Here is a 27588-nt window from a genome sequence, read left to right as displayed (position 1 = left end):
AATGCTTCATTATCACCTACTCACAGGAAATACAAGCAGCATCCTAAAAGATGGTATTTTTAATAGCACTTGCTGAAAAAGTACAGCATGCAAATAATAAAGGGAATCAAAGAATACTAGAGGTCTTGCAAGAGTTCCATCAAGTTTTAAAATTTAAAACTCAAAGCTGACTTAAGATTGTCTTAAAAAAAAAGCTAAACAACATCAGAAAATTAACACTAAAGGCATTTATAAATATATATTTTTAAGCCTGAGCTATATTCTTCTAGGAATTTCTTTAACCCTACTTTCCTGCCAGATTCTGAAAACAGCACTTCCATTAATGACAGATTTTGTTTTTAAAACAAATTACTCTTCTTGAAAATAACACCAAACTACAGAAACTTTGCACCTGTAGCTTCTCCTTACCACATATTCCTATCTTGGACAGGAAAAAAGCCATGAGAACTCACTACAAACACCCTTAAACTACATTAAATCTCCTCTACTAAGAACTGTCACCAGAAAAGTTCTGTTTTGCAACACTGAAGTGTTGCTTAGAAACAGAGAGAGCCTAAAGCTTCCACAGCAAATCCCCATTTTCCCTGGAACACTTTGTTGTCTAAACTGCTCAGGTAAATGTTGTTGAGGAGACTGACAAAGGTCCAGGCTTGTGATTTATCAGGAGCTGGGACTTGAATGCAGGAAAGCACAATCCTAATGCTCTGCTTGGAGAAAATAAAGAAAAATTGCTGCATGAACCCACCACAGCCACAGGCGATTCACTGTGGGGTTTCATGTACTAGAAACCCCTTAAAAATAGCACCCAAAATACTTCTCCCTCTCTACCACTCCTGCACTGAACAGTGTGCACAATGAGCTTGACAAACTCAGCAGACACAATACTCCTGCACTTTTATCTGCAAGTCCTAAAGACAGACTCACACCAGCAAATCCACCAGGATTGTGGCAGCCCTAATGCTCTCCACACCCATTTAAAAGTCACTGATTGATGAAGCCACACACAACAGGACCTTCTCCTTGCAGAGCCAGCTGGAACCCACCAGCTGCTGCCACTTCCTTACTTTTGGATTTTCCTGCAGGTCGTGGATCGAGTCAGCTCCAGTCTCACCAGGTTTCTCAGGCTTTGCTTCACTGCCTGACGTTGGACTTGAAAACCTAAAACAAAGGACTGGTGTTACTTCTTCAGCCCAGTTCATCAGTGAGCAGGGTCACTTCCTGCCAGAGTAGACTGATAGAAATTATCCAACAAATCACATTTCCTAAAGGAGAAACATCACTATTTCATAGTAAATGGCTGTATTTGCTGGTTAAATTGTATCTAGACCAAAGGAACTTCCCCAAAAATTGGTAGTCATGCAGCTTATTTGATAATAGAGAATTTAGAGATGTATAACATACTATAATATCTCTTGTTGACAGCTACATGCAAAGGTCACAATATTGACAGTGTTATTATTTTTTTTTTCAGCTGTCGTCAGACTATATTAAATTTTCTCTTTTTTGGATTTAAAAAAAGCAGGAGAATAGCTTAAGAATAACAGCATAAAACCCCCACATTTAGTGGAAGCAAAATGATCAGCTTTTTCATTGGACTGAGAGAGCAAGTTTTACTGAACAACATGAAGGCAAGAGGATTAAACAGAATTTCTCTGTAACCTACATCTTGGTTAAGTCTGCAGACAGTGGCCGTGATTGCAGCGACCGGCGCACATTTCCTGCCTTAACGTCAGCATTTTCTGTTGTCAGCTCCTTGATCCTCTGCTGGATGGTCACACACCTGTTTTCCTTCTCAGCAGCTGCTGGGAGAAGCTCTGTATCCACTGTGGCACTGGGATTTTCCGAAGTAAACAAATTGATGTGTTTTTTAACACTACCTCTTAAGATATTATTCTCTTTTTCCAAGGAAGCTGCAGGACTTTCACAGCCCAGGAACACGTACGTTTCCTTCTGATCCGGTCTTTTCCCCCCCTTATTAGTTCTGCTTTCACTGGTTGTTTCAGGGCTTCTTTCAGGACCATGCAAGTTAATAATTATTTCTGGTTTTGTCTCAATTTGTTCACTTTTAGATTTAAGTTTTGTTTCCCAGGTGTATTTCCCATTATTTAGGATGCCAATGTCCTGACTACTGAATTTCAGATTTGTTTTAGAAGAACTGCTTTTATTAAATTCAGTTTCTTCATGTTTTGGCCCCGTTTCAGACTGATCATGACTCCCCACATCAGTAAAAGCAATTATGGATACATTCTCCTTGCTTTCATGGGATGAACCAGCCTTCTTGCAAGAAGAAAGATCTTTATGTTCAAACTTAGCTGTCAGGTCCATGGACAAAGGCCTTGGTTTTCTAACCCCGGATTTCTCCGTAGGAGATTTTTCCTCAGAAGCTTCCACAGTGTGATGCTTTTGATCTCGTAAGGATTCCAGAAAAATAGCAGACACTGGTCTATGTTTTGCCCTGTGCTGGACATCAGCAGAGAAATCAACTTTATTGTTGAGATTATTTGCATCATCATTGTTCTTCTCCACTGGATGAAGTTCACGAGCATCTTTCTTTTCACCGGTTTTGAGGGAGTTCCAGGAGACTGGTCTGAGACTGGAAGAAAACGACATCTGCCTATGGACAGACCCCTCAGGATTCCTGGGTGTCTCTGCTGGTTTCACAGAGCCCTGGAGGTCCTTGGTTTGCAGAGCAGTAAATCCCCTGCGGTCCTGAGCCCTTTTCTCCTGGGCCAGGCTGACCTTGGCCTGCTCGGGGCCCGCTGGCTCGAACAGAATGACCGTGTTGGCACTGGGCCCAGTGTAGAAAGTCACATTTGTCACCATGTCACTGTCAGCCTGATTTTCAGTGTCAATGGCTTTCTGATCCACTAAGGGAGGGACATTCCCACTCAACACCTTCACAGAGGACGTCTCCTCAGTGGCTTTTCTCACCATGCTGCTGGATCTGAACGCTGGGACGGGCGGTTTGACATTTGCAAAAGCATCTGAGGATTTCTCTTTACAAAAAGGCTTTGGGAAAAGTCTCGGTCTTGATCCCACCGAGGGCATCGTTGCAGATCTCAAGGAATTCCCAAATTTCTTGTTCTCTTCGAGAGTCAGTGATGCTGAGGCCTCCTTTGCCTTGTTGCTGGCCTCTGAAAGCACACTGACATAAACACGCTGTGCCTTCTCCTCAGCCCTGAGCTCAGCTAGGTCAGGGACTGCCGTCAAAGACGCCAAAGCAGAATTTATTTCTACTCTTGTTGCCATAGTTGGAATTACACATTCAACAGAACTGAAAAACTCCAGCAAGGAAAAAGAATCTGCAAAAAAAAGAGAGAAAAATGCAAGTATTGATGTAGAATCAGCATGAACATCAAATAACATCATTCTCACATAAATTCACAAGGAAGTAAACTCAGATTAAGGTGCCTTTCAGATATGCTGATCCCAGAGTGTATCTCACTAAAAGACATAGCATTCCTTCTCTAAGAAACAGCAACACCATTATTTACTGACTTGGCCTAACAACCAAATACAATGGAAATAAACATATCCTACAAATTTCCACCCTCCCACTTACCATAATTTGTTGCTGCAACCAATCCATAGGGCCTGAACCTTTTTTCATAATGACAACAAGAGCTTGGTCACCAAGGGCACATTAAGGACAGGGAATGTGATCACTGCAGAGACACTGTCCAGACCTCACCCTGCAAATAAACAAAATATTCAGACTCAGGTGTGGCACATATCCAGAGCTACACAGGCAATGCCATGGGAGACAAAATTCCAGAGCATTCTAAGGAAAAAAAGCTGGTTCCCAAGCAAAAAAGCACCTCGTGTAACTGTAAAAAGCAGAAGAATGTTTATTCTTCAAAGAGCCATTAAAGAATCAACAAGAAATTACCACTTAAAGGTGTAATTGAAAGGTGAAAGGGGAATAACTTGTACTGCACACCAGACACACCAAATCTGAAGGGTTAAAACCACACTTAGGTAAGACTGTTTGCATATTCAAGTGCTGTCAATCACTGGTTAAACACAGAGCTCTGCATTACTGTAATCTCAATTACTGCAATTTACTTTCTATTGTAAAGCTCTTTTCTGGGGCAGCAGTCTGTGAAGTGCTACCTGAGCAGCTGACCTGCAAACGGCTGATTTTCCATCAAAATGGGACTTTTACCATGACAAAGCAGTTTTCCCAGTATCTTGCCAGCAAAGGCAGGAGAAGAGCTTTGGCTTTAATTATATTCTTACTGCAGAGAAGTGGGAAAACCAGCAGTAATTAGAATTTCAGCTACAAGAAGTAACCTGAATTTTCTCCCTAACAGAAGTATATTTAAACTCGTAGCAGATGCAGGCAGCTATGTAAAGTTAGATTATTTTTTCCTTCAAAAGCTGTCATACTCTTCCTTTTTAGAAAACTCACACTGCACTTCATAGCCAGGGGCCCAAATTTGTGTCGCCACCTTCTTGTCTCTTTTGGGCAGCCTTTGAAGGGGCAGTTTTGGACTCCTCTCACGGGACCTATTTTGGTGTGAATTTACCATGCAAATAAACTTATTTGTAGATTGCATGGAGTACGGAGCTTCCTGCTTGTGATTATTAAAAAACCCCAACCAGGATCTTGCCTTCCTGAGTCTGCAGAAGTGGTTATTTCACCTTCAGCTTCCCTTGACCAGACTTAGCCCACACTGGCACCGAAATTGCAGGGATTTATTTTTGTCCCTGCTTGTGCTCCCTCTCTCAGGCAGGAGAACGAACTCCACTCACCTTGTCCGTTCCCTTTCATCTTCCAATCCACTTGGGAGTTCTGTCTCAACCACTTATCCCTGATGCCATTCCTCCCCTCCCAAGTCCATGACCTCCTCTCTCTGAAATAGCCACTAACCCAATCAGCTTATCCACATCAATCTGCCCCTTCCACCATCTCACAGATCTCCATGAAATCTTCCTCCCTCTCCCAACTCCTTGTTCTAAGAAATGCCATCAAAATCCGATTAAAATGCTCTCACATTCCAAGGATGCAAAGGTTTGGGAGGCGCTCTAAAAGGAAACTTGCTGGAATGAGGCTGATGCTCACAGGCAACATTGCAAAGGGAAAAATTCAGCTGTGAAAACAGCATCTGTCTTGCAGTAGCTGAGAATCAACTCTCTCCTACCATTCTGTAGTCCCTGTTTCTCTGGAAAAGAAGAAGGGGGCACAGCACTTCTTAAATGGACTAAAACTTGATCCTCAATGGAACGCGGGGCAGTGAATTTACAATGCAGGACCTAATCCTTGGTAACAGAGTACAACTCACTTCTCCAGCCAACATTCCTAACACAAAACTTACCCCTTCCTTAGTTTCATTACACTCCAGCTTTACAGGACCCCATTTTCCCCTACATAATCTACCCAAGTCAGTTTTCATGTTTTAAATTCAAATACCCTACAATAAATACTTGGCCCCAAACAGACAAGTATTTGAAAAAGAACAAAATATTTAGGGGAAAAAATAATCACCCAACTTTCAAAGTGATAAAGCTCCTTGATACAAATACACTTGATAAAGAGGAATCATGTTATCAATGCCAAGTGTAACATACACTAGACACTGTGTCTCAGTTTTGAAACACATATCTTGGTTTAGATAAATGTGTTTCCTTCTTAATAAAATATCTCTAGTCCAGTTGGCAACACACAAAATTCTGGGCAATTTATAAAGATCAACTGTAAATTAAACTGCAGGAGGATTTCAGACGCTATTAAAATTTAGTAATACTACTGTAATCATACTGCTACAGCTGTAAACCCCTCACCATCAGCTACATCGTGTTATTCCCTCCCTGACCTCCTCTGCCCAGGGACAGTCAGCCGAGCTGCCCATGCTGCCCCTGCACCCCCATCCCGTGTGACAGAGCCCTCAAACCACTTTGTCCCCAGCTGTGGGCACCTTGTCCCCAGTTGTGGGCACCTTGTCCCCAGCTGTGGGCACTGTTTCTCTCCACGCCCCCCAAGCAGTGCCCATGCTCCCCTCAGCTGTGGCGGATGCATTCTGCACACAAATGAAATTATAAATGGTACTGAAGTGTCTCTAGACATCCTCCTGCTTTTATCAGAAAGGCTGGCACACGAAGACCTGGCTCTTCCCTGCTGCTCTTCTTCCTCAGCTTCCAAACACCTGCGACTGGGATTTTTCCTGGGCCAAGCTGAGCCACCACAGGGTGTCACAGAGATGCACACACAAACACCGCTCCAGGCCCCTTCAAATCTTAATGCCCTCAGGTGTTGCTTGCATTTTTAATTAAAAGATCCATCATTACAAAGATTGTTAACATTGCTCATAAGAAATCAAAATGGATTATTCACTTTGCAGGGTTATTTTTGCAGAAAATCATTCGGGAAGGGCTTCACCCCAAACACACCCTCGCTTTGGCACTTGCCCACCCACCACACACACAACTATTATTTACATCACTGCTAATTCCTTTAAGCCTATTAAGGCAACAGCCTGCAGATAATTTTTCCACCGTGAATCACGTGACTATTGCCAACTTCCCCGCTCAGAAACAAGAACGTTCCAAATGACACAAAGCAAAATCATCTATAATCTGGCCCTGAACCTCGCAGCAGATAAACAAGTCCATCTGTCTTCTCTAAGGGTGGAAAGCATAAAAATTCCACAAAGAAAATCTCTCTGCTATTAAAAAACCCAAACAAACAAAAACCAAAACCATGTTTATGACATGGAAATCAAGCAGAAAGCCTGGCTCCAGCAGCGAATACCCACTAAAAATACTCCATAGAAAATCACCAAATAAACACAAAGTTTTTCTTTTTTATATACAACTTTATCTGCAAATCTGCTTCCAGTATAAAAAAATTACTCCCTTATTGTGCAAATACAGGAAGAAGTTTGTATAACTACATGTATCAGCAGCTCCTGAAAACATGGCTTTGTCCATGACTGTGGTTGGGAGGTTGGGACTGGATGATCTCTAAGGATTCTTCCAACCCAAGCCAGTCTGGGATTCCATGATTCTATACATTCCCCTGGCCTGCAGCTTTCCCCTGGCACAAGCAGCCACAGGAGCTACTGGGAGCAGATGACCATAAACCAAGATTTATTTCATCCCTCCTACAAAAGGTTGCCCCCCTGTCTTAAATGATTCAATCTTTACAAACACTTCTCTCCTTTCTCCTTCCTGTCCTCACTGACCGAACACTGGGGTCAGTCTGCAGCAATCCCTGTCCGTTCTCCCAAGAAATCCTCCTTCTGCTGCTTCCTGCACTTGGAGAGGTGCTGTGATTGGATTAAATAAGAATTAACAGAGCAGATCCTATCACTTACTGTGCACGTACGAGTGTGAGTGCTGACAAGAACGCGACTTACTACAGCACAACCAAAATAACACAAAGAAGAAAAAAAACCACCCCACCTATTCTGAAACTTTCATAACCAAGTAGATCATGAAACTAATTCAGTAAAAAGCAGGCTTTTTCTATTTTTGGGTTTAAGCCTGATTCACATCATCATTCACTGAAATGGAATCCATCAGTTGTACTTAAAAGGACATTCAGGGTCCCTTAAAGGGGAAAGATTAACAAAAATACTTCCATAATGGCTCTGATTTTTAATTTCCCAGGACAAGTTTATTTACAAAGTAAAAACAGCTAATAAAATGCATTTAAATTATCTTTTCCCAGATTCACAGTGAGAAACTCAGTTCTGCTTTTCCATAACGAAAACTAGAAGGTTGAGAATTAAAACTACATATTCCAAATCTCACAAGCCAGATAGGTCTGCGAAGCTCCACAGATCATTAATATTAAAATTCCAAAGTATTGCAAAGTTCAGAATATCTTTCCTCCATTTCCCATGTCCAAGTCTCTTGGAAACCTCTAGGTCTTTTCTTTTACAAAAAAACCTAAGTGCTGTTCTTTTGGACATTGCAGTCCACTCCCATCCCAAGGATGAAAGACTCCACTCTGACATTTCCTCCCACTGCAGAAAAGATTAGCATTTCGTTAAATAAAGTGTCCATCCTATAAATAGCAGCATTTACAAGCACTTGTAAATCTCTAATTGCTCCTGCCAGCACAATTGCATAACAATCATCACCTGCCAGAACTTCACCCCCATGCAGCTGCAATAAAGACTAAAGAACTGCAATATTTTCAACCACCCTTTCCATTAAGTGCTGCCATCTCGGTACCACAATGAAAACTTTACACCTTGTATTTTGCTCTCCATGCTGCAAAGACTGGGCAGTTAAAATGGTAACAAGTTACAGAGCAGCAGCTTCAGTAATTCAAACTGGCCCCACAGAGGCCTTAACATTTATTTATTAAAGCGAAAATTCAATGTTAAATACACTGGTGTGTCCATGTAATGGTCAACATGAATTTAAGATCACATTCCTGATGTAGCAGGACAATCAGCTGAGACAGGGATTCAGGAAAACACCATGAGGGTGGGGAGGCCCTGGCACAGGGTGCCCAGAGAAGCCGTGGCTGCCCCATCCCTGGAAGTGTCCAAGGCCAGGTTGGACGGGGCTTGGAGCACCCTGGGACAGTGGAAAGTGTCCCTGCCCATGGCAAGGGTGGCACTGGAGGAGCTTTAAGGTCCCTCCCAACACAAACCAGTCTGTGAGTCTGTGATTAATTTATGGTAGAATAGGATTCAACAGCAAAATGCTCCTGTGTGTAACCAGGGCAGAATGCATCGTGATGGCTGTGGGGCACAGGGAGTCATCCTCCAAATTTCCTTGAATTTATGAGACAGAGATGTGTCTGGAGAGAATGATTTGGGGAAAAAATTACATGTAATAATCGGCTTCCACAGCTGCCAGTCCTTGCTATTTTCATAACAATGTCTGTCACACACAAAATGTAACCCAACAGGATTAATGTACAAAAGGGGCAGATTGCTCCAGTTATTTCTAGAAAACAGTTTCAGAATATCATCCTTTAGACAGGTCCAGTTTGCAACCATAGATTTATTACCAACTACCCATTTTTTGGGTATTCAGCTCCAAAAATTTCTGCACTGGGTTTTGGGAGCAATGACCACTGTTCTACAAACAATTCAGGCCAACTCCTTTTCTGTCAAGATCAGCTTCATCCAAGCCAGCTCCTGGTTGGGGATGTTCCTCTTTGTCCATCATGTTCTACTCAAGAGATCCCTCAAGAGCACAGGGACTGCCAGAGCACGCTCGGCATTTCCTCTGACTGCACAACTGCCTCATTACACCCCAATCTCCCACAATTTCCTTCTCCCCAACCCTCTCATTGACAGTTTCACAGGTAACTCTTCTCCTTTCCCAGTTTCACAGAAGGCCTACTTTGTTTTGAAAGTTTCTTGAATCTCAGGTAGAAAAAAACCCCAACCAAAGGAAAATTACATTAAATGTTGATGAATCACCATTTTTTTGGTACCAGAAGCTACATATCCTCACCCTCCTGTGTGAATCACCTTTTACTTCCAGCATTCCACATGAGGGATTCCACCCAGCTCATTAGTGGGTGGGTATTTTCAGAAAGTCCAATTCTTTTGGCAGTTGAAATAGGGAATAAAAGCAAAATCCTGATTTCTGCCAGCTGAGGATGACATTCTGAAGAACAACATGAATTATGGGATAAGGCTGAAGAGAGGCTAAAAGTCTGTTTGGGCAGCAGGTGGGTATTCCCAGCAGGCCTCAAAGTGCTGTTCTGTTTGCTTCTCTCATCAAATCTTTGCTTTTGTGGTCAGTTTCAACTCCTGCTAATGTTCTTTTAGGTTCCCTCCTTGCAAATGCTTTTAAACCACAAAACAAGACCTGCAAATAACCTCCCCATGAAGTTTAGCAGGAAAAAAAGACATTCCAGAAAAAACTGCACTGCGTGCCAGATGAAACATTAAAGATCAGGTTTGGCTACAAGCAAGAAAAACTGAGTATGGAACTGAAAAAAGAAAAAGAAGTCAAATTAAGGCTATTCCAGGAAGATATTTGGTTGTTTCAGGGAGGACTTTATTCTATCTGCAGCTCCCAAAGGTCAATGGGGTCACGTCCCGGACCCAGCAGAGGGTGGGTACTTGAATTTGCCATGTAGTAAATTTCTCCTCAAACCTTTTCAGAATCATCATTCCTCTGGTTAATTGTAACATGGTGGTCTTGTTGAAGGAAGCTTAACTTCACTTTTAACTGTATTTAAAATAAATTTCGGTTAGAGTTCAGATTTTCTGCACAGATTCTGAAGGAATGGGTTAAATCCCTGTCTGTGTCTTTTTCGTATCTTATGCTATACATCATGAATACGATGGAATTAATCAAAAGCTAATTTATTTATATGTCCTTTGAGTGTATGATCTCCATGACCTTGCTTTAAAAAGGTCCAATTTGGCTCATTATTGTTTCAGAAATACATCAAGCAGCTACTGATCCCTCTGACCCCAAGCAGGCAGTACCTTCCAAAGCCCCCAGAACTGAGGCAGGGCTGTGTTTCTCCAGAGGCTCCAGCTTTGAGTGGGAATGCTCTCATTTGGCAGGCACACCATGGACACAGCTGAAGGAGTGTAAGGAGATGGATGAGCCAGCTGCAGCACAGACAGAAATATGGGATTGAAAAACAACTTTGGCATTCTTCCATTTGATACTCCCCTACACAATACCACGCTCTGTACCATGTTTCAGCAGTAAAAGGAGCTTAGAGACCACCCACACCTGGAAATATTTACTGTAACTGTGCATATTTCTTGTCCTCTTGGCAGCAAGGGAAGACGAAGGACAACTGTCTGATCTCAGAGCTGACAGGACGTGGATATCACCACTGGGTTTTGTTTTACTCGCTGCTTTTAGAGCCACCAGCTGCTGCAAATGCTTTAAAAGCAGCAATGATATAATTGGGACCGTTTTCTCCCGAAACAGTGGTGGAAGCTACTTGGACACTGACATTGGAACTCCTTGATGAGCAAAGGTGCAGTTAAAATAGCCCAGCAGTACAGGGCTGGCAGCCAGTGTGGGGACACCAAAGCTCATGTGAAGCACAGGAGGTGCAGCACTCCTGTGGGAGATGGGGCTCGGCTGACCTGCTGAGGAATTCAAGTCAAAGGATCGAGTGAAGCAGATCCGTGGGCTTTGGTTTATTGAAAAAATCCACCTACTTGTTACAAAAATAGGCAAGTGCCTCCACAGCACTTTGAAGCCTTCAGAAATAAAGCTGACCCATGGCCCTGTGCCCCCAGGCAGGAATGCGGGGGACGGATCTTTTCACACAAACCCAGCCTCCGAAGGTCACTGTAACACAGAAATAGAATGAGGTGAGAAGACATTTCCTGCTTGCCTTCATGCACAGCAGGTGCTTTTGTGTCAGAAGGACAAAGCCTCTAATCCTCTGATCTGCCTCCTCAAATTCTAACAGGATTTCCAGCGCTGGAAAATGCATTTGTGGCCTGGCACAGTAAACCACCTTCAGAAAGTACAAGCAGCTTGAGCTGTTCTGTGATTGACATGGGGGCACCAGGACGAATTTATAAATGCTGAGCCTTTATACATTCATCTGAGTGTTGAAAAATTAATTAAGGTATTGCCATATGGAGAGAAAAAAAAGTGGTTTCATCCAGACTTTCAGAAAACTTGAGGCTACTGGCCTTGGAGCACAACCTTGAACACACTGAGAGATCACTTCAACAGTTTAACCATCTGGAGAAAATCTGAACCCATAAAACTGAAGGACAAAGGAAACAGGGCGATGGCATAGAAGACCAAAATCGTGACATTAAAAATTATATATGTGTATATATAGCTATGGTGACTAACACGTGTATTCGAGGGCTAAGAATTAACATTCCTTTGCTTCTGCAAAAACAAGAAAGCAGGTTTACAGTGCATTATTTTTATACCTGTACTTGTCCTGACGGACACCTTCGGAAGCTGCACAGTCGCCAGCAAAGACTCATTCACAAAGAACACGTGGCAGCTACTGATAAAACACTCAGAGCAGAGATGCTGCAATAGATTATGCTGCTCCTAAGCTTTCACCTGGACAAAAAGAAATCACAGGATCACAGACTGGCTCAGGCTGGAAGGGACCACAGAGGGTCAACTGGTCCCATCTTCCTGCTCAAGCAGGGTCATCCCAGAGCACATGGCACGGTTCTGGAATAACTCCAGTGAGGGAGACTCCACAACCTCTCTGGGCGATCTGGGGAAAACTGTCACTGCACGTTCTCAATACGAATATTTGTGTACTGCTTCAGCTCTCACAGCTCTGCCGTCTGATGTCTTCTCTGATGACTGATTTTCCACTTGCGATCTTAAAAAATCATATGCAAAAAGCTCAGTGTTCAACAGCTTTCGATTTGGCTGCTAATGACACATTTTCTGTCAAAACAGACAGCCAATACTGCGTCGCAGCAATTTCTCCATTCAGTCCATCATTCCACCTTTCAGATATTTGATTAGTCAGAGCATAAGCACGTAGTCGAGCTCAGTCAACAAGCAACTACACTTGAGCCCAAAATACTTGTACCAGGCAGTGCTCTAGAAACAAACTGCAGCTTCATGGGAGAAAGACACTGATAAACAGGGGGTTGGACCAGGTGGTTCCCAGGAACAGATTATTCTGTTCCATGAACAAATGAACAATTTCAAAGCCTGCTCCTCTGAATCGTAGCAACCTCTGCCCTGAAGATCAAGCCAGCAAAGCCGCAGCACGGCAGTACCCAGCTGGAGATAAGGATATCTCCCTGGTACTGCTGCAAGAGACAAGCACTGTGACAAGAGACTGGCAGAGCTGGCACTAATAAACAACACAACTCCGTCTCCCAGGCAGCACCTCCTTCCCCAGCTCTACAGCAGCAATTCAAGTGCTACACAGAAAAGATGATCCAACTTTGAACAAGAAAATTATTAACAGTATTAAACTGGATTAATTTTACTCCAGTTATGCCTTTCAGGATACTGATGGAGCCATTAAAATCATTCAGATCAAATGGACATGACCCTCAGATTTACAATTTCCACTCCCGTTTCATAAATAGTGAAAAAAGCATTGGACTAAGGAGAGATGAGTGGATCTATTCTGAGTCAAATAAAATATTGTTATAAAAGCCAAATACTTGGTGGCATTTATCATTCCCTGGGCCAAAATCCCTTATGTCACCCGTCTGTTCTACAACACACTGACATACTGAGACATGAATCTTTTTGCCTCTCAGGTTGTTCCCAATGTTCCAACAGCTCTTTGATCTCTTCCTTGTGTACTGAACCCAGCATTAACTCGAGTAGGATACGGTGCTGCCTCCTGCCAGGCATCCATAAACTGCCCTGAGCTGCACACCCAGAAAAAACCTGCTCTGTCAACAATGTCTGACGTTGTGCCAGAGGAGCTACTGCCGCTGCCTTGATGATAAGGCTCCTCTTTTTCCTTCAGTGGGGACATCTGGCTTTTCACATATGCAGGAAATAGGGTTTTTTCCCCACTTAAATGCAAATGCCCACCTCAGAACCACTGGCTGGGTATTGCCAGCTTGTACACGTGTTCCTCTGGTTACCTGTGAGCAGGTCATTGTTATCAGCAACCCACAAAGGAGCTTCCTCTTCCCCCAAAGCCCCACGGAACAGGGCTCAGACGGTCGCATGTGACTCTGAGGAGTCAGAGCAGTGATGCTGCATTTCTCCCCGTTTCTGAACAAAAGGATGTTTAAGCCAGGAACTCTGACAGCAACAAGCCTGCACAAGCATTGTACACTACCTTGTTCTTCAGAAACACAACATTATTCAGCAAAATCAAGGCCTGGAATGAATTATTGATAACACGTACACTATCTAGAAGCTTTATGAGCACTAAACAATCCCCTCCACCTCCCTACATGCTTGAGAAAGCACAGAAAGGGAAAAAATGTCTATTAATTGAAAGACAACAGTTCAGGCACTAAAAACATTAACGTATTTATTGAGGGGGGTGAAAGAAAAAGAAATAGCTGAAGCAGGAAAAACCAGCTCCGAAATCCAAATGGTGGCACCAGGAACCTGGGAGCACCTGGATGTGCACAAACACTCGTGTGGAACATCCCCACATCCAGCACAGGGACAGGGAGGCCCAGGGAACCCCAGGGGCTGCTCAAACCACACTCACAGCTTTGGCACAGAAGAGCATTTTTAACCACAAGTGAACCCCGGGGACTTTTTTACTTTCTGGGAAGTTTTAAGCACAGAGACCAGAGAGACACTTTAACACATCAAAATGAAGACAGAAGAGTAACATAAAAGCACTTGAAACTCACGGTCCAATGTAGAGACCACCAACATTTTAAGGCAGGATAATAATGAACAGCTGACACAGGCGTATTTTGCAGCTCACAAAAACGAGGAGGAATGAAAGATCACAGGTTTGTCCTCACCAGTTCATCCAGACCTGAGCGCCTCAGCACGAGCACTCACTTGCCCATGAGCAGCCAGACCAAGAACCTTCCCTCAAATTGCCCCCACCCAGCCACACTCACACCACAATTACAGCAGCCCTGGCACCTGATCCCAGTTTCTCTGGGTATATCCCAGGAAGGGATTTAGTAACCTGAGAATGATCTCACAGTGAATTTAGAAACACCTTTCCGAATTTATTACAAAGAAGGATCCTTTGACTTAAATCTGACTCAAAAGAAAACCAGGCTATACCGAGTTCTCCCAGCTCCCCACCTCATGCCTGTCCCCACAAAGCCACACAGTGAAGCACAACCAACTGATCCCACCATGATCACTGTTAACACTCTGGAAGGCATGAGACGTTCACCAGCCTCAAGAGGCACAGCAAGTCCTGCAGCTACTGAGCAATCTGCTGAGCCAACTCCCTCGCTGACCTTTTTGTTACAGATCTGCAAGTTCAAAGGGTGGCATAAAGCTGTCATAAAAACAGATAACTGGCACTGCATCCAGAATTTCTGCAGGGGGAATCCCACCTGAGCCAAATCAGTTACAGAACAGGAGCCATGCCAATCCAAGCAACTGAATGTGAAATGGCAAAGTTGGAAATTAAAGATCCACACATCCAAACATCTTTCATGACACAGCAGCTGGTACAGGATGCTTCAGAAGTGACTTAGGCACAAAATCAAATGTCTTTTCATTTTCCAGTAATCTGTAGCTTTGAACTTGATGAGCCAACAGGAGACACCCGCTCAGTGAAAAAGATTGGGCAATTTTTTCGTTTTGTTTCACCACATATGAATCAACCAGCAAACCACGGACAAAAGGTCCATGTGAACTACCAGACACAAACTGCCCAGGAACTGCCCCGGTCAGCCTGATGAGTTCTCCTCCCCAAAGTCATCAGGTTCAAGAGCCAAAGTGTTCAAAAATCAGGATGAACAAAAAGCAGACAGACAGGATGGAAGAGCTCTGCCTGACCAAACCTGCCCAGTACTCAGGCAGCGTGTGGCTCTGCAGCAAAGTGATGAACGCCACAGATTCTGAAGTCTAATAAAAGCCACTCCAGCCTACTACAAACACTGTCTTGCACATTGGTTTAGAGCCAATATTGGTTAAACAGTTATAAACAACCTTCTGTTAATTATATATCTTAAAATATACACTCATGCCTTAACAAGTTTTTCACTCCAGCCTTCTGTCCAGATGTGAGCAGGAGCAGAGCCATTGGATCAGCCAGGGGCACTGTTTGCAGACAAGTTGTGGTGCTGACTCTCTCTGTGAGCAGCTACAATCTCGGGCTCTGGGAGCTCAGTTCAAATCCAGCTTTCCAGGGTTATTAGACAGGACATGACAGACACAAGAGCACAACCATTTCTAGAGTCAAGGTGAACAAAGATGACAAAAGCTTTAACCTTAAAGTTACTGTTTTCAGCATTTTTAGAGTGGGAAAAGCTGTTAAATCAAAAATAAAATAAATTCAATGGAACTGAAACAAGAATTTCGGGGACAATCTGAAAAATATACTAACCTGCTCCCTACAGAGCCAAGCTTGTGAAAACACCATCTTAACCAGCCATAAATCTACAGTACAAAAAACCTGGATTCCAGATTAACTGCATTCTACATGGTGTGCAACAGTCCCATATCAACAAAGACAACACTCTGTGTGATCATTTCTTTACACATGTATCACACACACGCAGCACAAATAATCTCTGAAGAGTCTGCACGTGCTGATGTGGAAGCAATACTAAAACACATTCCAGTATTTAAGAGCAAATAAGAGAGAAAAGGCTCAGTGTTGTTTGTCAGAGGTGTCACTGGGGTCTAAGTTACAAATGTGCTTCAATAAAGTGCCTTTGGGATAGGAAAATATGTATTTCATCCTAAGGCTTCAGCCTCTCCATCATCTCCTTAGATTTCCTCCTTATGCATAAGCACCAACATGACAGTGACACTATTTAAGCAAATATTTCACATGAAGAACAGATTCAGACTGAGATCTACAGACATTTCCTGCATGTGACAACACAGGCTACAAGAAAACCTCTCCCTGTCCAAAACTAACCCTCTGTGCCCCGACAGCGAGAGCGCAGGGAAAAGGATCCCATGGAATCTGCAAGCACTGCAGAAGCAAAAGGAAGCACAATTCCAATATGTTTAACGACTGAATTAGCATAATGCTCACAAGGCAGAAAGCAGCCTCCCTGACCTTCTTGAAATGCTGACCTGTAACTATTGATGAGCGTTTCCGATGGGTGCTGTGATTCATCCAGTTGAGGAAGGAGTCAAGGAAACATCATTGTCCTGTCAAGTGAGAGCAGGTCAGACACCTCTCCAGCAGCCTGCACATCCACACAGGAATAGGACTAAAACTGTACTTAGGAGAGACACAAAGACCTAAAGTTGTACTGGAGGCTCTGCTGTAATCAGAGTGATTTATTTAATCTCTCCTTCGCAGGCAGCAGCCACAGAGGGTGCAGTGATTTAATTATTTTTTAAAATATTAATTTTGTGAAGAACATTAACTGAACATTATGATGACTTGTAAGAAATGTGATACATAGATCCAAATGTTTTAGAAATATTTAATACTACTTGGCTAAATGAAGATATTATAGAATCACAGAAGGGTTGGAAAGGACCTTAAAGCTCAACTCATTCCACCCCCTGCCATGGGCAGGGACAACTTCCACAAACCAGGTTGCTCCAAGCCCTGTCCAACCTGGCCTTGAACAGCTCCAGGGATGGGGCAGCCACAGCTTCTCTTGGACATAACTGTTACTGCAGGCTCAAACATGCAAAAAACCCACACTGCATCATGTTTACAGCAGGAACAGGATCGTATTTAGATAGATCTGCAACCATCATGTTACTGAAAACATTCTGATGGCAGATTACACTAATATTTGACATTCAGTAGTGCCAATACAGTAAGACACTGTTTGACAACAATAACAACAGTGACATTTCTGTAAGGTCCCCCAGTTAGGGAGCAAGCCAGCCGTGCTGCTCAGCTTCAGCAGAAAGGCCTGTTGTGCTCGTTTGGGTCAATGAAGAATTCCCAGTGTTCTCATGAAATATCAAACAGTTACAGTGACCAGAAATTCCAACTCTGTTTAAAACACGTCCTGGCTTTGCTGGGCTCGTTATGGATGAGGCAGCTCTGTCCATCGAAAGCCTTGTATGGTTGAACATACTCCCAGCAGATAAACATCCCTCCTAAATGTTGGCACAACTCCCTCCCTGCGAGGAGCCGCCCGTGCTAGGGCTGCACTGAGACAGCCAGGCCAAGCACGGGCTGAAGGCTGAGCTCATGAAAAGAGCAGAATAAAGACAAACTTCAAATTCCGCTCCTGTTTGTGCCTTTCAAAGTCTCACCAACACTGTAAAATAACGATCATCCTCATTTTATGACAGCAGGAATAACCAGTTTTAGAACTTGACATTTATTAACATCACTTGTTGAAAGGCATTGAAAGCACATATTTAACCAATACTGTGATTACAAAAACAGTCACTATGAAAATATAAACAGAAGAGGCCGCTGTGTATGGCAACAATGTTGCAGCACTAAAAGCACACACAAATCCTCCTATTTTCATGCACTTCACTAAAACACTGGCAGCTTCCTACCCCTGGAAACTACAAAGGGTAAAAGGGCTCGTAACTACCAGAACCAAAGACAAACTAACAAAGCACAGCTTGAGCATCTTCACTTCCTCTCCTCCTCCCCAATGCACTAAACCCATGTAGTTCAGATTCAAACAACAAAATGCAGCTAACTTCTTTTTCTTCTCTCTTTGCCATCCATCTCCTCAGCATCCTGCAGCAGAGCTGGAGTTGCCCGTTTGGAGCACAGGCACTTCCCAGAGCTCCATACAGGAACTGGGTCAAGCCCGGAGCTGGAGTTAGCAGCCCACTCGGCTCCCGGCGATTCCCAGCCCCCAACCAAATGAAAGGGGTGTTTTGACCTGGAAACAAGCCTCAGATCTCCTCCCTGCCCACATTAAAGCTCATCTAATTGTGTACAGTAAGACAAGCCTTACTCCAAAGCTGCCCGTGCTGCAGCACCTCTCTTTGGAAGAGCTGCTGGAGCGCACACGCTTCTTCCCTCCAAGTGAAAACTGGGGACATACCAAACCTCCGGCAACTGAATTATTTTTTTCTGCTCGTTACACCAGCCTAATGACCATCCTGACTCGTAATTACTACAATAGTAAGAAGCTTTCAGTTCTCACACTGCTGCAAGACCAACACTATCTCCTTTCAGGCAAGCAGCAGCTTTACTCTAGGCCAAAACTGAAGTTTTGGCACTTAATTCTGGTTAGAACTTTTAATGAACAGCTCTGTAAGTGGCTTTAGAGGAGTCCAGATCCCCCACCCCCAGCGTTTAAGTGTGTGCTCATTGGACATGACTCAACCACAAACAAGCAGTGTTTTGGATAATAACCCTCTGTGCCCTGGACTGCTCAAACTGCATCACCACAATCACACAACCCTCAGAAAACATTCATTTCCTCTCCTCAAGCGTGTTTTGTAGACATGAAGAGCATAAAAAGAAAACTCAATTCCCATTGTCTCAACGTAAGTGTAAGGCATTCAGGAACGGCAAAAATATGTATTAATGATCTCCTATTTATACAGATGCACTGAAAAATATCCCCAAGCTGTTTGAAAGCCTCTTTGTTTGCAAAGTTCCAGCATTCCATGTTCCCAGAACAAACCACAGACAGCGAGAACCAAGAAAATACATCTCCTTCATTTGAGAAAAGAATCTAAAGATAAAGTATGCGCCCAGAAACAGCTTAATTTTAAGAGTCTGAATTCTTTATGCCTAGGCCTGAGGAAAATCATCACCCAGTAGACTTAAATATCCTTTTGTGATCAGGTGCTCAGGTCATACCAATCATGAGAATAAAAGGGAAGCATTAGGGGTTTTTTTAAGCAAGAGCTGCAAATAGATAAAACAGCCACCACACTAAATATAGTGTGTTTTGGCAACACTCAATATCCAGGTTTTCATAAGAATTTGGTTTTCCTGCCAGTTAACAGAACCCAAGACATGGGAAGTCCTCTTCACCCACAGAAGCCCTCTCAAGGCAAAGAGCAACTGACTTCCTCTGGATTTGTTACTTGTTAATTTTTGAATTATTCCTGGAACACAGCTTGAAAAGAATGGCCTAAGAGTTCAAAAGTTCGTGTATGTCCTTCAATCTCACTGAGAGTCAATGAAGGACAAGAGAACAGAGAACCAACTTCACTTCTAATCCAGCAAGCAGAGCATCTCCTTGGAATCACATATCTCACTGGAAGCACATATCCAGGCAACCCAACAGCCAATTCCTGGACATTTTTAGGAAAAGTCTGCACATCCAGCTGCCTAGGGCAGGTGCATCTCGAGTTTGTCAAGCATGAAGTCTTCTAGTTAAGCTGTTAAACCTACCAGGCTGTGGTCCCTCCAAGGAACATGATTAGGATTCAAGACTGGTTGCTGTGGAGAGAATTCCACAGCTCTCCCAACGCTATTATTCCGGTCTCTTTGGCTGCGAGCTCAAGACAACCACGCAGTGGTTTACACTACAAAGGCTACTTCCACAACCAGGGACTCATCATTTAAAGAGATTTCTGAAGCAAAAGCAAAAAGTCTATGGCTTTTGCCCTACAATGTCTTTGGGCGATTCCTACACACAAAACTAAAAACATTGCAACATTCCCAGGTTCCAGTCAGCCCTGTGCACCAAACACAAACCAGTGATACAGACTGGGCTCACAGCATCACCACAAGCCTCATGCCTGGGCTTGCAGGATTAAGCATTTATTTCAGTCTCACTTTTCCAAGCAGCCCATGGCACATAGCAGCATCTCCTGCTCTGTGAATGGCTCCGTAAAGGATTCACTGGAATGGTTCCTTCCTCCCCAAATGCTGCCTACTACTTGAGAATTGAACAAGCTGCACCCGCCCGAAGAAATAAATTTATAAAATCAATGAGCAGAAAAGCTGCAGCACTGCAAACCTCCCTATGACCAACAGCATCATGTACATTTAGCCAGCTAGGGAAGTGAAAGACTTCCAACTCATGCAAGAAAATGTCCCACTAAAAGAAACAGCTTGAAAATCAGGAAAGAACAGTGACATTACACATAAATGGATGCAGAACACTCCAATCTGCATTTAGACACACCCTTTTACTAGTCAAATTTTTCACTAACTACCCAGCACACGAGTCAGCATGACCAATGCATGTGCCAAAGGACACTTCCCCTGGATAGCCAACAGTGCCAAGTTACCAACTTCTTTGGAGTGTCAATTCGAGAAAACACACCATAGCTTAAAGAACTATCTTGATCTATGAAACTCCCCGATAAGAAACCAGTATAATTTTTAAACACACGAGCAGCCAGGAGAAGTCACAACTGTAAGGTGTCCCTAACTGACGTGCTCAAGAAAATCCTCTCTGACAGGATCCCAAGTCCTGTCCCTGATGGGCACAGCACTCCCCACAAGCAGCACTACACCAAAGTTTTCAAGACTGTGGGAAGTATTCTTATCTCTGTTTACAAGCTCAAGGACAGACAAATCATATCAATTTGATTCTCATGTTACTTGGAAAACCTGCCAGAAGGGAGGAAGCTCCATGAGCAACGAACAAACACAGAGTAACCCCAGGGCAAGGACCAGGAGGGAAGAGCAACACATTGCACACCACGGAGACTGAGCTCCTCTTTTACCCTGCAGTAACCAAACACGTGCAAAAGAGAGGGCAGGTGACAGGACTGGTTTCAAAATTATCTAATAGCCAGAGAAACACAAGTGCTGAATGGAGCAGAGTCCAGGACAACACCCAAGCAAAATCACAGAGCTGTGCAGAGTCGCAGGAGTGGGAATGCCTGAGCTCTCTGTCCACCTGGGACCTGCTGGTCAGGACTTGCTTCTTTCACATGTGGTCTGAATGTCACCTTGAGCACACAGGGCAGGAAGGGCTGGTTAACTTATGAAACACAAAGTCTGAAATTCCTGCTTTCAATAAAATCTATTTCCAAGTTGTAAGTGGTTTTTTTTTTTTCCTTTGGTAGAAATCAGGCACTTGGGGAAGCCTATTGCCACTGCCAGAGGAGTCTGCACACACAAGGGGTTCAGTTAACACCCAAGGTGATGGTGCTGCACATGGCTGAAAACAGAATTAAAAAAAAAAAATATCCTGCAGCTACACAAAGCCTCAGTATGGCAGAGGGAAAAACTGCTTCATCATCAGCCATGGAAATTTTCTGAACCCCTGGTTATCTCGTCAGTCCAGAGCTGGGTGAGGAGGAGCACAGATGGGTACTGTGCCCTTTCTCCTGCCATAAGAGTGGCAGCTCCAGAACTGCAGCGTGAGCACAACCCTGGGGCTGGGGCCGTGCATGTCCTTTACTGCCACATATGAGACAGCAAAAAATGACAAACCAAAGTATTTGAGTTGGAAACAGTCCTAGACTTTGCCTCCTTTTACAGACTTTCCATACTGTGACACTCCAGAGTGACTTGGGTCTGTGTCTTCTATATACTGGGAAGGGAACATTGATCTTAGAATTAGCTCAGGGCATTGTCTGAACCAGAGGAGAAGTTTACACACCTATTTTCAATAAACTCTACACCTATCAAAAGGGAATTACAGGCTGTGAGGTTTATTTAAATAGGATTCCAACCTCCTTAACCACTCTGAAGGACAAAGGCTTTAGAGCTTTACTTGCTAATAAATATCCCCGGTAATTTTTACTGGAAAAGGCAGAGCATACAGTGAAGAAAATCCTAACCCAAAAAAAATACCCCAAAAAAGCCAAAAAACGGGGGAAAGTTTGTAAATTCTTGCAAGATTTTTTTTTTTCTGAGAAAGTCTTTACCTGGATTAAGCTGCCAGGCAACTTTATTAGCATTTCTGCCACACACTGTCTGCTTCCCCGCCACACCCTGCCAACGTCACAGGAAAACAAAGAAAACTCCCATTTTCATGTGGTCGTTAGAAAGATGCAAATCCTTCTGGTTTGTGGAGGAGAGGCAAGGAAGAGAAAATGCCATCAACCTTCAGCTCTGGCAAAAAGTACCTCAGAAGCAGCTGAACAACTTCCCAGTTACCCTGGAAACAGAGTTTACCCCTCAGCAGACGGGAAAATTGCCCGCAATTACCACCCTGGAGAAAAGCACCAGTTTGGACAAAACATCAATTTCTGTTTGCTGCAGCTCCTTTAATGTGATCCCGGTAATTCATCATGAGCAATACTGGATCTGGAATGGAATTCTATTACCAAACCCCAAAGACTCTGAGTTCTATTACCAGACATGTAGGTATAATCAAAGGTTAGGCTATCTCCTAATGGTACAGAAGAGCTCTGCCATCTGCCAAGTGTGATTTCCCCTAATCCCATTGCCCACACACAAATCAGAATCACCCGGATTACGCCACAGAAATAGAAGTCAAGTCAATACCTGAATCCACGGGATTAATCTCCCACCTCCAGACAGGAGAAAGGCAAGAACAGCAACAATGCTGTAGGCAGGCTCAGGAAGGCAAAGCTTTCCACCCGACTCCGAACAGCACCACACAGGAAATTCTGGGATTTCACTGATTAGCTTCACCCGTCCAGAATCCCGGTGCTGCTCCCTCCCGAATCTGAGCACAGAACTCTGTGCAAATTCAGGGAACTGACCTCCACGTGATCTTTTGGACCAGCTATTTCCACCCAGAAGCAGCACTCCACGTCTCTCCACGCACATACAAACCGCTCGGATTTGGAGTTAGGAGGAAAAATTAACAAACGAGCTGCATATCACGAGAACAACACCAATCTGTCCATCCAAGTGCTTCCAAAACAAAAATATATACCCCTAGCAGGGGGGTTGGAATGAGATGAGCTTTAAGATCCTTTCCGAGCCAAACTATCCTGAGCTTCTACATACACGCGATGCCAACAAGCAAAGCTATGTGCATCTTCAATTAAAAAGAAGCAGCGTGATGACTTTAAACTGGCACTTCAAAGTAATTGTAACGAGCAGATAATATATTTCCTGAAATCCAAGGCATAAAAGAGTCACATACCATTCTTGGCAATGCCTGAATCCCTCCTGCTCTGCCCAAGGAGCCGTCGCCCGGCTGTAAACCAGGGGGGAGAAGGGGGGAACATCTTTATTTGTCCATTTAAGACCTCCAAGCACATTATCATCCCTAATCCAGCGAGGAACAGATAATTGCAGCCCTCATGGATTACAAAATTACGCTCTAATCCTCAGAACCACCAGCACACCACCATCCACCAAAACCCACCTAACAACCCCTCCCCACCTCACACCGCTGAATTGGAACCACAGAACGGGGTTTTTTGGAGGGGGGTTTTTCCCCTCTTTCTAACACACGAGGACATGAGCCCTTGCCTCTGACGCAGTGAGAAAGAAGCAGCGAGGAGGTCCGGCACCAGGGCCAGGGGCCATGCGGGAGCAGCCACAGCACCGCCGGCACGGGACCCGCTCCCCGTTTCCCCGGGGTCGCGGAGGAGGAGGCCGAGGCACCCCCGGGGGAAGCGGGGATGGGGTTCCCATGCCGGCCCTAAGGGTGAGCGAGCACTGTCCGCCTTTGTCCCACCGCCGCCTCGCCCCTCACCGTGGCCTCACCAGCAGCACTTACCCAGCCAAACCACCGGCTGCTCCCTCCGCAAAACCGGGCGCCGGCTCCGCCGCACCGGGGAAGTTGCTTGAAGTGAAGTTGGGCGCGCAGCGGCCTTTCCCCCGCTGCGGCGGCGGCGAGCGGCGGCCGGGCACGGCCGGAGGGCGGGGCGGGGCGGGCAGGGGGCCGTCCCTCCGCGCTCCCCCGGAGCGAGGGGCTGCGGGAAGGCGGCGGGAAGGCGGCGGGAGGAGGGAATGTCCCGCCCCGGTGTCGGTCCGGCCCCTTCGCCCCGGCGGCCGCGGGGCCCCGCGGGAAGCGCCGCTGTTGCCATGGTGACCGCGCGGTGCGGGCCGTGGGCGGGGCTCCCCCCGCGCAGCGCGCTCGCGATTGGCTCCGCCCCGCTCCACCTGCTCCGCGGGGGACGCGGGTTCGAGTCCCGGCCCCGCCGTCCCGAGGGACAAGGGGTGGGTGTGGGTAGTGTTGGAAAAGGTGGGATATGTCAAGATTATCTTATTGTGTCCAGTTCTGGACAAGTGCAAGTAAAAAAAAAAAAGAGCTACTGGAGAGGGTCCAGCAGAGGCCACAAGGATAATGAGGGATCTGGAGCATCTCTGTGATGAGGAGAGACTGTGGGAGCTGGGCCTGGTCAGTCTGGAGAAAGGAAGGCTGAGACAGAACCTCATCAATCCATACAAACATCTCAAATCTTGTGCCAAAGAGGATGGTGCCAGACTATTTTCAGTGGTGCCCGGTGAAAAGGAGCAATAAACTGAAGCACAAAAAGTTCCACCTCAACTTGAGGAAGAACCTCTTTCCATGAGGATGGCAGAGCACTGGGACAGCTGCCCAGGGAGGGCGTGGAGTCTCCCTTTCTGGACACATTCCAAACCCACCTGGATGCATTCCTTTGTCACCTGCTTCAGGTGACCCTGCCTTGGCAGAGGGATTGGACTGGATGATCTCCAGAGGGCCCTTCCCACCACAACTGTTCTGTGATTCTATGATTCTAATCAGTGGAACAGGCAGCAGCTGCATCCCTTAGTCAAGGACACCCTGAAACTATCAAGCTTTAAGGACCTAAATTAATTTGTTGATGTATGTTTATGTAAACATTGGTAACTTGCAAAGCCCATATATTCTATAGCTGAACTATGTTTGTTATAATAATAAAAATCACGCCTACAGGTCAAAAAGACCCTGCCCAGGTGAAGACCCTTCCCCTGAGCATGTGGAGAAGCAACTTGTATGGAAATTATTGGCCAATCCTAATAAAGGATTGTGCTTGTAAAGTTACTAACTCTGAATTTCTGTGTATAAATAATAGCAGGAAAGTCTGGTGGGGTGTGCTGGATTTGAGGAACACACCAAGCACCCAGGCTGCACAATCCTGAAATAAAAAATCAATGTCTCTCTCAAGTGTGTCATTATTGGCTTGTCGCACACCAGGTAAGAAATCCAATTTTGTGGCCACCAGTGGCAGCCCCTTGGCCACCACTGTCCTTCTGTCACCCTCAGGGCAGCACAACTGTGGAGCCCAGTCCAGGGAACATTGCCTCAGAGCAGGGAGAATCAGAAAGGCATTTCCCCTCAGACCATGGAGTGTTCCTCCTCAGTCCCCTCCTGAGGAATGGCACCAGAGTCACTGGATCCGCCTGCTGGCATCCTCTCCATGCCACAGCTGCCACAGTTCAAAAGCTCCAAATGCTGCTTTTTGTCATTACCAAAGGTGTGGTTCCCTGCTGAGGAGTCCAAAGTCGGCTCCGAGGTGAGGCCGTGACTCACGGCAGGAGGAAGGAGAGTGTGGATGATGGGCTGGCCACAGGCCAGGGTGATACCATGGCACATGGAAAACGCATCTCCATGTCCTCAGCCAGCTCTTGGCAGGACAGGGAAAGACCAGGCAGCTGGTCCTGTGTCCCTGCCCTCCATGGGGAACTCACTCATCTGCCTGTAACCAGCCCAAATCTCCTTCTGTTGCAGGCACGGGGGTCCTGAACCAGTGGGGCTGCTGGATCTCTCCGTGATCCATTCCAAGGGAGCCATACAGAGTCACTGTAGCTGCTCCTTAGCAGGTGCATGGATGGAAGCAAGAGGAAAGGTGTCAGCAGCAAAAACATCCAGCCTTGTAACAGCAGCAGGAATACGGAGCTTGCCTCGCCTCCTCTGACCCCACCCACATCCCATGTAAATTAAGATCGCTTTCCCACAGCTTCCCCCCTTGCTCCCAAATCAGGATAATATAGGTGTTTTCCCCACCTTGGCAACCCTTTTATCTTCACCACACAAAGGGATCCCAATTCCATGACTCATTTGCCTTTTGCTTTTCTAGAAGCCAAGCCATAACCCATCCCCTCAGCCACCCTTCCCTGCCAGCACCTTCCCTGCAGCTCCGGCGCAGAGGAGGGCGATCCATGACTTGGACCGGTGCCTCTGCAAGGAGGGTGTTCCTGCCTCTTACACCTCTTTGAAGCGGTTCTTGTTCCACCCATGGCTGGGAACCCCTGCTCCAGCACACGGGGCTCTCAGCAAGTCATAGAGAATGAGGAAAGTGCCTGATCAGTTATTCAGGAGCCGCTTAATGGCAGCTCCCTCCACAAAAACACCTCCACAGTGACAGAGCCAGAGAACTGGGCATGCCAGGCTCCGGAGGCTCCATAGCCCTGGGAGCTGCATTCAAATGGATGCTTCAAGAGAGCAGCCGTGTTCCCAAGGAGCTGCTGTCTTGTTTCCCGCTGTGTGAGGAGGAGCCTCAGCGGGTGCCTCTGTGAATTCCCCCAGGAGATGAGACCTGGGAGCTTCAAAGTGGCCACAGAAACTCGGGCTGGTTCAAGCTGCGGCAGGCCCGGGGCAGGAGCAGCTCCAGCGGGATGGCAGCGCTGCGGGGCAGTGCTGGGCACGGAGCAGGCCCGGGCCCGACCGGTGTGGGGCCGCAGGGGCCGAATCCTAAGCCTCTCCTGGCCCTTGTTGTCCTGGGGACACCCCGAACCTGTGGGAAAGGGAATGACTGTAGTGTGGGGCCAGCGCAGAGCAGGGAACTGTGGGACCGGCAGTGCTGCACAGGGAGACGAGAACCCCCCGGCCATCACAGCCCAGCCCTGGCACCAGGCAGGAGAATTGCCACCCCAGTGCCACCCCAGTGCTGCCACTCCCTTAGAATCATAGAATTATTTGGGTTGGAAAAGCCCTCTGAGACCATTGAGTCCAGCTGTTCCCCCAGCACTGCCCAGGCCACCATGTTCCCAAGCTCCACATCGACACATCTGGTGGATCCCTCCAGGGATGGGAACTCCACCACCTCCCTGGGCAGCCTATTCCAATGCCTGACAATCGTTTCTATGAAGAAATTTTCCACAATATCCAGTCTAAATCTCCCCTGGCACAGCTTGAAGCCGTTTCCTCTTGTTTTGTCCCTTGTTCCCTGGGAGCAGAGCCCGACTCCCTCCTGACTGCACCCTCCTGTCAGGAAGTTGTGGAGAGCCAGAAGGTCCCCCCTCGATCCTCCTTTTCTCCAGGCTGATCTCCCTCAGGTGCTCCAGACCCTTTCTCAGTTCTGTTCCCTTCCCTGGACACACTCCAA

The 27588-nt window shown here is 45.6% G+C and overlaps 1 protein-coding gene across 6 annotated transcripts in view; it reads right to left on the bottom strand.

Annotated features, from left to right (window-relative positions):
- KIAA1671 (KIAA1671 ortholog) overlaps positions 1-24181 on the bottom strand; it is a 65842-nt gene extending 41661 nt beyond the window's left edge. The window contains exons 1-9 of one of the 6 annotated variants that reach the window (XM_039560752.1): positions 24033-24181; positions 23451-23504; positions 16603-16680; positions 11847-11985; positions 11109-11241; positions 10413-10541; positions 3563-3692; positions 1664-3302; positions 1065-1158 (exon numbers count right to left, since the gene is read on the bottom strand). In XM_039560752.1, the coding sequence (XP_039416686.1) occupies positions 1065-1158; positions 1664-3249 (1680 nt within the window). In that variant the 5' untranslated portion in view covers positions 3250-3302; positions 3563-3692; positions 10413-10541; ... (3 more) ...; positions 23451-23504; positions 24033-24181. Of the gene's footprint in view, positions 1-1064; positions 1159-1663; positions 3303-3562; positions 3693-10412; positions 10542-11108; positions 11242-11846; positions 11986-16602; positions 16681-23450; positions 23505-24032 lie in introns of those variants that run through there. The other 5 variants (XM_039560753.1, XM_039560756.1, XM_019285170.3 and 2 more) reach the window with 5 other exon arrangements.
- Positions 24182-27588: the final 3407 nt, after the last annotated feature.

This window comes from Corvus cornix, chromosome 15, assembly GCF_000738735.6.
Source record: "Corvus cornix cornix isolate S_Up_H32 chromosome 15, ASM73873v5, whole genome shotgun sequence".
In the NCBI taxonomy this organism is placed as follows: Eukaryota; Metazoa; Chordata; class Aves; order Passeriformes; family Corvidae; genus Corvus; species Corvus cornix.
The sequence above is the reverse complement of the archived record's forward strand: the minus strand, read 5'-3'. Positions and strand labels throughout refer to the sequence as shown.